We start from the raw sequence: 13,160 nt of genomic DNA, 5'->3' as shown, positions 1-13,160 counted from the left end.
GAAAAAAGGTATAGTAAAAATACAGTATTATAATCTGATGGCACCACCGTCTTCTGTGTGGTCCGTCGTTGACTGCAACAGCGTTAATGCAGTGCATAACTGTAAACGGAATCATACAGCATGTGGCCTTCTGAATCTGGTTTCTTTCACTTGGCATAATGTTTTTGTGGTTCATTAACGTTGTAGCATGTCAGTACTTCATTCCTTTATATGGCTGAATAATACTCATCATGTAGATACCACAGTTTGTTTATCCCTTCAGTTAATGGACATTTGGGATATTTTCATCTTTTGGCTGTTGGGAATAGTGCTGCTATGAACATGTGTGTACACATATTTGTGTGTGCACCTGTTTTCAATTCTTTTGGGTATATATGTAGGAGTGAAATTGCTGGGTCATATGGTAATTTTATGTTTGACTTTTTTTTTTTTTTTTTTTTTTTTTTGAGACGGAGTCTCGCTCTTTTGCCCAGGCCGGAGTGCAGTGGCGCGATCTCGGCTCACTGCAAGCTCTGCCTCCTGGGTTCACGCCATTCTCCTGCCTTAGCCTCCCAAGTAGCTGGGACTACAGGCGCCTGCCACCGTGCCCAGCTAATTTTTTGTACTTCTTAGTAGAGATGGGGTTTCACCGTGTTAGCCAGGATGGTATCGATCTCCTGACCTTGTGATCCACCCGCCTCGGCCTCCCAAAGTGCTAGGATTACAGGCGTGAGCCACCGTGCCCGGCCAACTTTTTGAGGAACCTCAATGTAGTTTTATTTTATAACTAAGGTCAAACATCATCTTATAGCCACTCACTAATTATGGGAGGTGTGTGTGTGTGTGTGTGTGTGTGTGTGTGTGTTTGTGTGCACACGCGTTGAGACAGTATTACTCTTGCCCAGGCTGGAGTACAGTGGTGCAGTCTCAGCTCACTGCAACCTCTGCATCCCAGGTTCAAGCAATTCTCATGCCTCAGCCTCCTGAGTAGCTGGGACTACAGGCGCACGATACCACGCCTGGCTGATTTTTGTATTATTGGTAGAGATGGAGTTCGCCATGTTGACCAGGCTGGTCTTAAACTCCTAGCTTCAAGTGATCCACCCACCTTGGCCTCCCAAAGTGCTAGGATTACAGGCATGAGCCACCGTGCCTGGCCAGCTTGTCTTACTTTATCTCTACTCCCATTCACTATACCCTACTTCACCTTGGGTTATTTTGAAGTAAACCCCAGACATCGTATAATTTCACCTGCATATATTTCAGTGTTTCTACACCATAACGACTTTTAAGAAACGTAACTGCCACTATATCAAAAATTAATAGTAATCCCTTGATATCCTGAAATATCTAGTTATTTATTAATTTTTAATTAGGTGTAACATTCACATGGTTCCAAAAAATCTGCAGATTCAAAAAGGTATTTATTGAAAAGTTTCAGTTCCACTGTTACTCTCAGTGACCTAAATCCCCTTTTCCACTTGACGGACATTTTGGCTGTTTCCATCTTATGGCTGTTTACTGTGGCAGCCACTGCTCTTGGCTTCTTTTCTGTCCTTCCAGGGAGACTTAATGCATATACAGGCAAACATGATCAGGCATTAGTCTCATTTTAAAGAAGGTTAAATGATGGAGTCAGGATTTGATAATGGATCTCCCTGCCTCCAAAGTTTATGATGTTCTAATATGCCGATCAGAATTTCCACCTCACTCATTGTGAATAAAATGAGATTGGTGGAAAGAAAAATTGGGTGATTATTCAGTTTTTTTCTTTACCTTAAAAAAATGTTTATCTTTCATCCTGCTAGTAAATGTTACAGGAAAATTAGAAACTATAGATGAGTAATTTTAAGAGAAATGTTTGTATTCTCTCCTGCTTAGGAACAGCCACAGTAAATTCCTTGGTATATATGCTTTCATTCCTTCTGTATTTTGAAGAAGCAAATATTTAAATTTTTGAAGAAAATTAAATTCATATTGTTTAATAATTTACTCTCTTTCTCTAACAAGTAAACAGCTGTTTTGAGTCACTATATAAAGATGTATGTGTCATCATTCTTAGTGTCTATGCAGTATTCCATTGTATAAATGTGTCATTGTATTTAATTAATCAGCTGTTGATGAACATTTAGTTACCTTCACCTTTTTGCTGTTACAGAAACCACATCAGTAAACCTCCTTATACAGATATTCTCGTGTAATATGACTGGTTATTTCGTTATGGTAAATTCCCAGAAATTGACCTCTTGGCTCAAAGACACACACATTTAAGGCATAAAGATTATTCTGATTTATATTCCCAGTAGATAAAAAGCCTGTTTCCCTGTACCTGCTAAAAACTGAGCTTATGCCTGTAACATAATTACTATTTTCCTTGGTTTGACATTTCATTTTAAAAGAGTAGCTTTAGCTACTATCAGAGTAAGAATTATTCCTATCATGCAGATTGTTTGTTAGGGCTTTAGGGGTAGTTTTGCTGGTCTCTATTTTGAAAATTTCCTCGCTTGTTCTTTCCCTGGCAGCGGCCCTTCTCAGCATTCCTGGCTTCGTTGAGCGGCTTTGCAAACTGGCGACTCGAAAGGTGTCAGAGTCAACGGGCACAGCCAGCTTCCTTCAGGAGTTGGAAGAGTGGTACACATGGCTAGACAATGCTTTGGTGCTAGATGCCCTGATGCGAGTGGCCAATGAGGAGTCAGAGCACAATCAAGGTATGGAAGGATGGGTCCCCTGAGTGATCGGGAGCTTTTCCTTGGGCACCTGGGACCATTCTTGCTCTTCTTTCCAAGAAGGATTAATTTGAGATTTGCTCAGAGTAGAATTGTCCTCAAGGCAATTCTAGACCATGACTATTAAGACTCTTTTGACAGCTTGTTACAGAAACTTCATTGAACTCCCCAAAGTGGACCTGATTTCAGGGAGAAGGGCTTTGTTGCAGACCTGAGACAGCTGTGTCTCAGGGACTAACAAGAACCAGTAACCAGAGCATTCTTAGGAACCTAGAAACTTCTCTCCTCGTCTCTTTTTCTTTCTACAGTGTTTCTTAGTCTTCTCTCTCACTGTACCCTGCCTTTTCCTGGTCCCCTTGATGGGACTAGGCAGAAGACTGCCTATTAAATAAGAAGACTCCCAGTCTCAGCTCCAGCTTCCTGGTAAAGAACTCTGGCCCATCTTTGGTTAGGTGCCCAGCCCTAAAGCATTTGACTCTGGCCAGCAGGTTCAGAATATACAAACCCAGGAATTCTCAGCTCCCAAACAAGGAATAGGTTTCTCATTGGGAGTGGGGGGCCATCAGCTTTTCTTCTTCCCTCCAGCTCCAAATTGAAGAGACTAAGTTCTCGGTGAGTATGGCAAAGAGGTCAGAGGCTTCCTTCCTCCACCCAGCTCCATACTGTACTCACGGTGTGGAAGCTCTATCCCACATACTTCAGGCCAAGAATTCTATGGCTCTGATCACCTTTGCCCTAGCTTGCTCATGTACAGAGGTTTTACACTGGGAGAGGCAAGCCCAGAAGACTAGAGGCTACTGACCCTGCTCTGAGAATTTGCCCACAGAGAGAGGCAGTTAATAAGAACAGAGTCCAGGGAAGTTCATGCCTGAGGAGATTTTGATGGTAAGCAAATAAAAAGAGGTACCTCTTCTTTTTTTTTACTCTTTTATTTTTTATATTTTCTCTTTTTTTGAATAGAGACGGGTTTTGCCATGTTGGTCAGGCTGGTCTCAAACTCCTGGCCTCAAGTGATCCACCCTCCTTGGCCTCCCAGAGTGCCAGGTTTATAGGCATGAGCCACTGTGCCTGGCCAGGTACCCTCTTCTTAATTAAGAACAGGGTGATCTACAGGCCAGCTAGTTCACCAGAGAACCAGGGAAGGAGACAGCTGAGAAGAACTCTCCCAAGGTCAGAACAAAGCTCAATTTCAAAAATTACCCCTTCCTGAATTTAATTGAATTAGACTTTGGAGCAGTGTATACTCCAGGGCATTATCAAAAACAGTCGAGAATTCAGTCAGCAGTTAGTAGAGCCTAACAGCTGGATGTGATACCAGAAGAGGTAGAAAGCTTAACAGAGAGATCATGGAAAGAGCTAGTCAAAGACAGCCTGGCTGAATGTCATCTCAGGGAGACTCCGTACATGCCCAAGGTTGCACTCTCTGAGGCACAACATGAAAATCTTCACCAGTCTTTGGGGAAGGAGACTTTACGAAAATAGTCTAACCAAGTCACTAAACTAATAAATAAGCAAATAACAACAACAAACCCTGAAGGAGGGGGAATCAGTATCCAGAGTTGCTACAGTATATTACTTAAAATGTCCTTTTTTGAGATGGAGTCTCTGTCGCCCAGGTTAGAGTGCAGTGGCACAATCTCGGCTCACTGCAACCTCTGTCTCCCATGTTCAAGCAGTTCTCTCTCAGCCTCCCGAGTAGCTGGGGTTACAGGTGCATGCCACCACACCCGGCTAATTTTTTGTATTTTAGTAGAGAAAGGGTTTTACCTAGTTGCTGGTATTGAACTCCTGAGCTCGGACAATCCACCCATCTTGGCCTCCCAAAGTGCTAGGATTACAGGCGTGAGCTACCACACTCAGCCTAAAATGTCCAGTTTTTAACAAAAATTGAGACATACACACAAAAAACAGGAAGTGTAACCTATACACAAGAAAAAGCAGGCAACAGAAATTTCCTGTGAAAGGGTCCAGATACCAGATTTAACAGCAGCCATTAAAAATATGATCAAAGGGCTGGGCGCGTTGGCTCACACCTGTAATCCCAGCACTTTGGGAGGCTGAGGCGGGCGGATCACGAGGTCGGGAGATCGAGACTATCCTGGCTAAGACGGTGAAACCCCGTCCCTACTAAAAATACAAAAAATTAGCTGGGCGTGGTGGCAGGCGCCTGTAGTCCCAGCTACTGGGGAGGCTGAGGCAGGAGAATGGCGAGAACCTGGGAGGCAGAGGTTGCAGTGAGCCGAGATCTCGCCACTGCATTTCAGCCTGGGCGACAGTGCAAGACTCTGTCTCAAAAAAAAAAAAAAAAAAAAAAAAAGATCAAAGAACTAAAACTATGCTTGAAGAAGTAAAGGACTATTTGATAATGTGTCGTTAAATAGAGAATAACAATAAAAAGATAGGAAGTATTTGAAAAGAGCCCAGTGGAAGTTCTAGAGTTGAAGAGTAGTATAATAATCAGGCCAGGTGTGGTGGCTCACACCTGTAATCCCAGCACTTTGGGAGGCTGAGGTGGGCAGAGCATTTGAGGCCAGGAGTTCAAGATTGGCCAGGCCAACATGGCAAAACCCCATCTCTATTAAAAATATAAAGGTTAGATGGCCATGGTGGTGCACACCTGTAATCCCAGCACTTTGGGAGGCTGAGGTGGGCGGAGCACTTGAGGCCAGGAGTTCGACATCAGCCAGGCCAACATGGCGAAACCCCATCTCTATTAAAAATACAAAAGCTAGATGGCCATGGTGGTGCACACCTGGAATCCCAGCTACTTGGATTGCTGAGGCATGAGAATCGATTGAACCCGGGGCAGAGGTTGCAGTGTGCTGAGATGGTGCCACTGCAGTTGCGCCTGGGTGACAAAGTGAGACTTTGTCTCAAAAAAAAACTGTTTTTTAAGTAGTATAATAATCAAGATGAAAAAATCACTAGAAAGACTCAGCAGTAGATATGAACTGGCAGAAGAAAGACTCAGCAAAATAGGTTGATAGAGATTAAACATTCTAAAGAACAGAGGGAAGAAAGAATAAAGAAAACAGGGCCTTAAAATAATGTGGGGCACTATTAAGCACACCAAGATATGCATAATGGGAGTACCAGAAGGAGATAAAGTAACAGAAAAATTATCAAAGAAATAATGCTGAAAATCTCCCAAATGTAATGTAAATCATTAATGCACACATTCAAGAAGCCCAAAGAATCCAAGTCGGAATACTCAGATCCACATGCAGACACATGGTAATAAAAACGCTGAGGCCTGGCATGTTGGCGCACACCTGTAATCCCTGCACTTTAGGAAGCCAAGAAGGGTGGATTGCTTGAGCTCAGGAGTTCAAGACCAGCCTGGGGAATGTGGCAAAACCCCATCTCTTTGAAAAAAAAAAAAAAAGTTAACCAGGGGTAGTAGTGCACACCTGTAATCCCAGCTACTCAGGAGACTGAGATGGAACAATCACCTTAACCCAGGAGGACGAGGCTGTAGTGAGCTGCGATCACAGCCTGGGTGACAGCGAGACCCTGCCTCCAAAAAGAAGAAGAAAAAAAAATCCTGAAAGATAAGAAAATCTTGAAAGTAGTAAGAGAAAAATGGCTCATCATGCCCAAGGATATTCCAATAAGATTAGTGGCTGACTGCTCATCAGGAATAATGGAAGGCAGAAGGCAGTCGGGTGACATATTCAGAATGCTGAAAGAAAAAGTCAACCAAGAATCTTGTATTTTACAAAACTATGTTTCAAAGATGAAGTTGAAATAAAAACATTCTTAGAAAAGAAAAACTGAAAGAACTCATTAGTAACAGACAAACATCTGGAAATTAAGCAGCATACCGACTTATGAGAAATACCAAAGGAAGTTCTTCAGGTTGAAAGCAGGTGACTTCAGACAGTAATTTGACTCCACATGAAAAACAAAGAGCACCTTAAGTAAAGGTAATTCTGTAATTATAAGAGATTGTGTAAATGCATATTTCTTCTCCTTTTCTTCAGTTAAAAAACACAAACCATCTAATTATATTGTTGAACCTATAACATATGGAAACATATTTTGCAATAACTGTACAAAGAAAACGGGTGGTACCAAAGTTGTAATGGAGTATCATGACACCAAATTGCAACTTGAATCCCTAGGAATCGGTGAGGAGAACCAAAATGGTAATAAGAGGGTAAATATAAAAACTCCATAAATGTATACTTGCTCTTCATTCCTTTTCTCAGTTTCTCTAACATAAAATTATTTAAAGTAACAATTAGAACAAGTATTGTTGGGCTTTTAACATACATAGATACAATATGCACAATTACAGCACAAAAAGAATGAAGATGGAATGGAGCTCTAAGTTAGAATAAATCCGAAAATGCTTGCTTCAGCAACATATTCCAAAATTGGAACAGTACAGAGATTAGCATGGCCCCTGTGCAAGGATGACATGCAAATTCATGATGCATTCCATATTTATTTCTAATTTTTAAAAAAAATCTGGAAAAGATTAAGATGTATGTGGTAAGCAACTTCTTTTTTTTTTTTTTTGATATGGAGTTTCACTCTTGTTACTCAGGCTGAAGTGCATTGGTACCATCTTGGCTCCCCACAACCTCCGCCTCCTGGGTTCAAGCGATTCTCCTACCTCAGCCTCCCGAGTAGCTGGGATTACAGGCATGTGCCACCATGCCCAGCTAATTTTGTATTTTTAGTAGAGACGGGGTTTCTCCATGTCGGTCAGGCTGGTCTCGAGCTCCCGACCTCAGGTGGTCCACCCACCTTGGCCTCCCAAAGTGCTGGGATTACGGGTATGAGCCACTGCGCCCAGCCAGCAACTTCTAAGAAAGTAACTTGGGGCTGGGCGCGGTGGCTCACGCCTGTGATCCCAGCACTTTGGGAGTCTGAGGTGGGCGGATCACGAGGTCAGGAGATCGAGACCACCCTGGCTAACGTGGTGAAACCCCGTCTCTACTAAAAATACAAAAAAATTAGCTGGGCGTGGTGGCGGGCGCCTGTAGTCCCAGCTGCTGGGGAGGCTGAGGCAGGAGAATGGCGTGAACCTAGGAGGCGGAGCTTGCAGTGAACCGAGATCGCGCCACTGCACTCCAGCCTGGGTGACAGAGTGAGACTCTGTCTCAAAAAAAAAAAAAAAAAAAAGAAAGTAACTTGGGAAATACAATAAAGAAATAATTGAAGGAGATATAATGTTATACTAGAAAATATTAATCAAAAGAAACACTAAAGGAGATATAGAGGAACAAAAAAACACACAAGACATACAGAAAACAAAAAGTTAAATGGCAGAAGTCAGTCCAGCCTTATCAATAATAACATTAAATGTGAATAGATTTAACAATTCATTCAAAAGACAGATTGTTATATTGGATCAGAAAACAAGATCCAGTTATATGCAGCCTATAGAAAACACACTTTCAATTCAGAGATAAAATAGGTTGAAAGTAAAGGACAGAAAAAGATGTATCATGCAGGCAGCATCCACGAGAAAGCTGGAGAGGCTGTACTTTTAAAAAGTTGGAGGGACAGAGTCTCACTCTGTCACCCAGGCTGGAGTGCAGTGGCACGATCAGCTCACTGCAACCTCCACCTCCCGGGTTCAAGCGATTCTGATGCCTCAGCCTCCCAAGTAGTTGGGATTACAGGCAGGGAGCCCACGCCCAGCTCATTTTTGTGTGTGTTTTTAGTAGAGATGGGGTTTCAGCATGTTGGCCAGGTTGATCTCAGATGGCCTCAGGTGATCTGCCTGCCTTGGCCTCTCAAAGTGCTGGGATTACAGGCATGAGCCACCACCACCCAGCCAAAAAAGCTGGAGAGACTTTAAAACAAAAACTGTTATCAGAGCAAAATAGGGATATTTGATAATAACAGGGTGAAACCATCAAGAAGATATAACAGTTATAAACATGTATGCATCCAAAAACAGCCCCCAAAAAATACATGAAGCAAAAACTAACAGATTGGAAGAGAGCAGTAGTTCAAAAACAACAGCTGGAGACCTTAACATACTACTTTTAATAATGGATAAAACTAAGCAGAAGATCAACAGGGAAACAGAAGACTTAAATAACACTGTATACCAACAAGGACTAACAGAGAACTGTAGAACCCTCCACCCAACTACTACAGAATGCACGTTCTTCTCAAGTGCACATGAACATTCTCCAGGACAGACCATATGCTAGGCTGTTAAAAAAAAGTTCAGCAAATTTAAAAGGATTAAAACTGTACAAAAGTATGTCCTCAAATCCCAGTGGGGTGAGTTAGAAATAAATAACAAACTTGGGAAATTAATAAATACATGCAAATTAAGCAGTATACTTCTAAATAACCAGTGGGTCAAACAGGAGATCACAAACAAAATTAGGAAGTGTCTTGAGGCCGGGCGCGGTGGCTCACACCTGTAGTCCCAGCCCTTTGGGAGGCCGAGGAGGCGGGTCGCTTAAGGTCAGGAGGTCCAGGCAGGAAAATTGCTTGAACCCCCGAGGCAGAGGTTGCAGTGAGCCGAGATCACACTACAGCCTGGGTGACAGAGTGAGATTCCATCAAAAAAAAAAAAAAGGAAATATTTTGAGACAAATGAAAATGACACTATGTATCAAACTTATGGGATGCAGCTAAAGCGTGCTTAGAGGGAACTTTAGAGCTATAAATGCCTACATTTTTAAATAAATCTAAATTGCCTAAATGTCTACCTTAAGTCATTGGAAAAAGAACAAACATCTCAAAAGGAAAAGGAAGTAATAGGATTAGAGTGAAAACTGGTGAGATAGAGAATAGAAAAACAGTAGAGAAAATCTGTAAAACCAAAGGTGATTTTTTTAAAGGTAATCTTTAAAAAGTTCAACAAAGTTGACAAACTTTTAGCCACACTGACCAAAAAAGAAAGGCTCAAATTACTAAATTAGAAATGAAAGAAGGTACGTTACAACCAACCTTAAGAAAGTAAGAGGACTCTAAGGGAATACTATAAACAATATAAGCCAATAAACTAAATAACCTAGATGAAATGAGCAAGTTAAAAGACACAAACTATTGCAGCTAACTCAGGAAGAAATAGAAAACCTGAAAGAAGTATAACAACGAGATTGAATAAATAATGAAAAACTGCCCACAAAGAAAAGTCCTGGCCCACATGGCTTCACTGGTTAGTTCTATCAAATGTTTCAAGAAGAATTCACACCAATACTTTCCAGACTCTAATAGAAAATAGAAGAGGAAGGAACAGTTCCCAACTTACTCTTTGAGGTCATATTATCATGATACCAAAACCAGATAAAGACATCACAAGACCAGTATCTCTTATGATTATAGGTGCAAAAATCTTCAACAAAATACTAGCACACCAAGTATAGCAACATACAAGGATTGTATACCATGACCAAATGGATTTATGCAAGTTTGGTTCAACATTTGAAAATCAGTTTATGTAATACACTGTGTTAATAGAATAAAGGACAAAAACCACATGATCGTTTCCATAGGAGCAAAAAAGCATTTGACAAAATCCAATACCCCTTCATGGTAAAAACAAAAACTCAGGAGAGAACTTCCTCAGCCTGTTAAAGGGCATCTACAAAAACCCATGGCTGACATACCTAATGGCAAAAAAATTGAAAGCTTCTACCACTAAGATCAGGAACAAGACGAGTTCCTGATCGTTTCTGGAAGTGGCAGTGCCATTGCCACTTCTCTTCAGCATTGTATTGGAGGTTCTGGCTAGGGCAGTTAGGCAAGAAAAAGAAATTAAAGGCATGCAAATTAGAAAAGTAGTGAAACTGTTCACAGATGGGATGATCTTATATGTAGAAAAATCTAAGGAATCTACTATAAAAACCAGTAAACTAATAAATAGGTTCAACAAAGGTTCAGAATACAAGGCTAATATTAAACAATGAGTAGTATTTCTATAGAGTAGCAATCAACAAACCAAAAATTAAGAAAACAATTTTAATAGGATCAAAAAAATAAAATACTTAGGAACTTAAGTGTAAAACTTACACTCTGAGAATTCTAAAACATCATTGAAAGAAATTAAACCCTAAATAAATGTAAAGACATCCCATGTCTTTGAATCAGAAAATGAATATTGTTAAGATAATGATAGTCCCATTCTGATCTATAGATCAGCCTTACAGATTCAACACAATTTCTGTCATAACTCTCAGCTGACTACTTTGCACAAATGGAGTAGCTGATCCTAAAGTTCATGTGGAAATGCAGGAGACTCGGATTAACAAAAACAGTCTTGAACTAGGCCGGGTACAGTGACTCATGCCTGTAATCCCAGCACTTTGGGAGGCTGAGGCAGGAAGATCACTTGGCCTCAGGAGTTTGAGGCCAGCCTGGGTAACATAGTGAGACCCCTGTCTCTATAAAAAATTTAAAAATTAGGCAAGCCTCGTGACACCCACCTATAGTCCCAGCTACTCAAGACGCTGAGGTGGGAGGGTAGCTTGAGCCCAGGAGTTTGAGGCTGCAGTAACCTGTGATTGTGCCACTGCACTCCAGCCTGGGTGACAGCAAGACTCTGTCTCAAAAAAAAAAAAAAAAAAAAAACCTAAGACCACTCACATCCTGACTTGAAAACTTACTACAAAGCTGCAGTCGAGACACTATGCTGCTGGCCTGAGGATAGACATATTGATCAATGGAATATTGTTGAGAGTTCAGAAATAAACCCTCATGCTTATTATGATTAATTGATTTTCAGTGGGTACCAAGACCATTCATTGGTGGAAACAGTAGTAGTCTTTTCAACAAATGGTATTGGGACCATTTGATGTCCACATGCGAAAGAATGAAGTTAGATCCCCTGCCTTATGTCATATACAAAATTAAAAGGGTCAAAGACCTAAATGTAAGAGCTAAACCTGTGAAACCCTTAGAAGAAAACATAAGGATAAAGCTTCATGACCTTGGATTTAACAATTTAGCTGTCATACACAATGACATCTGAAGCACAAGCAACCATATAAATAATAAATTGGACTTCATCAAAATTAAAACTTTTTGTTCTTCAGAAAACACAATCAGGAAAGTGAAAAGAGAACCCACAGAATGGAAGAACGTTTTTTGTGGGTAAGGCAGGGTGGGACATCTTTCAAATCATATATCTAATAAGGGATTTGTATCTAGAATGTATAAAGAACTCCCATAACAATAATAAACCCATTTCAAAATATAGACAAAGGATCTGAATAGACGTTTCTCCAAAGAAGATATATAAATAATTATTAAGCACGTGGAAAATGTTCACCGTCATTAGCCGTCAGGGAAATGCAAATCAAAACCACAGTGAGGCCAGGCACAGTGGCTGGCACCTGTAATCCCAATACTTTGGGAGGCCAAGGCAGGAGGATTGTTCAAGACCAGCTCAAACAACAGAGCAAGACCTCATCTCTACAAAAAAAATTTTGTTTTGGTTAGCCAGGCATGGTGGCATGTGCCCATAGTCCTGACAACTTGGGAGGCTGAGGTGGGAGGATTGTTTGGGTCCAGAGTTCAATGCTGCAGTGAGCTGTGATCCTGCCACTGCACTTAAGTAGTCTAGGTGATAGAGGAAAAAACAAACCCCACAATGATATAGTACTTCATACTCACTAGAATGGTTATCATCAAAAAAGGTGGATAATAAGGGTTGGCAAGAATATGGAGAAATCAGAGCCCTCAATCACTATTAGTGGGCATGTAGAATAGTGCAGCCTCTTTAGAAAAGAGTCTAGCAGTTCCTCAAAGGGTTAACATACAGTTATGTCATAGGGCCTAGAAATCCTACTCCCAGGTATATACCCAAGAGAAATGAAAATATATGTTACACAAAAACTTGTTCAGGTATGTTCATCACAGCATATTCATAACAGCCAAAATATGGCAACAACGTAAATGACTGTCACCTGATTAATGAATAAACAGAATTTTTTTTTTTTTTTTTTGAGACGGTCTCTCTGTCACCTAGGCTACAGTGCAGTGGTGTGATCACAGCTCATTGCAGCCCTGACCTCCCAGGCTCAGCCATCCTTCTACCTCAGCCTCCCAAGTAGCTGGAAACAGGTGCACACCACCACACCCAGCTAATTTTTTTATTTTTTGTAATCAAAAGAGTCAGTATCTTGCTGTGTTGCCCAAGCTGGTCTCAAACTCCTGTGCTCAAATGATCTTCCCGTCTTGGTCTTCCAAAGTGCCGGAATTACAGGCATGAGCCACTGTACCAAGCCAGAATGTGATATATTTATACTAGCGGATATTATTCAGCAATAAAAGGGAATGCTGATAGGTGCTACAACATGGATAAACCTTGAAAACATTGTACTAGGTGAAAGAAGCAGTCACAAAAGATGGCATATTGCATGAGTTCATTAATATGAAGTGTCCTGAACAGGCAATTGCATAGAGATGGAAAATAGTTTCATGGTTGCATAGAGATGGAAAATAGTTTCATGGTTGCCTAGAGCTAAGGAGTTT

The 13,160-nt window shown here is 41.0% G+C and overlaps 1 protein-coding gene and 1 pseudogene across 8 annotated transcripts in view; both read left to right on the top strand.

Annotated features, from left to right (window-relative positions):
* The window catches only part of TRPC4AP (transient receptor potential cation channel subfamily C member 4 associated protein), a 90,953-nt gene that overhangs the window by 55,872 nt on the left and 21,921 nt on the right, over positions 1-13,160 (top strand). For all 8 annotated transcript variants that reach the window (XM_003831831.4, XM_063600802.1, XM_003831830.3 and 5 more), the window contains one exon: positions 2,502-2,687. In XM_003831831.4, the coding sequence (XP_003831879.1) occupies positions 2,502-2,687 (186 nt within the window). The remainder of the gene's footprint in view (positions 1-2,501; positions 2,688-13,160) is intronic.
* LOC112438061 (U6 spliceosomal RNA) lies at positions 7,060-7,158 on the top strand (annotated as a pseudogene).

This window comes from Pan paniscus, chromosome 21, assembly GCF_029289425.2.
Source record: "Pan paniscus chromosome 21, NHGRI_mPanPan1-v2.0_pri, whole genome shotgun sequence".
Lineage (NCBI taxonomy): Eukaryota > Metazoa > Chordata > Mammalia > Primates > Hominidae > Pan > Pan paniscus.
The sequence above is the reverse complement of the archived record's forward strand: the minus strand, read 5'-3'. Positions and strand labels throughout refer to the sequence as shown.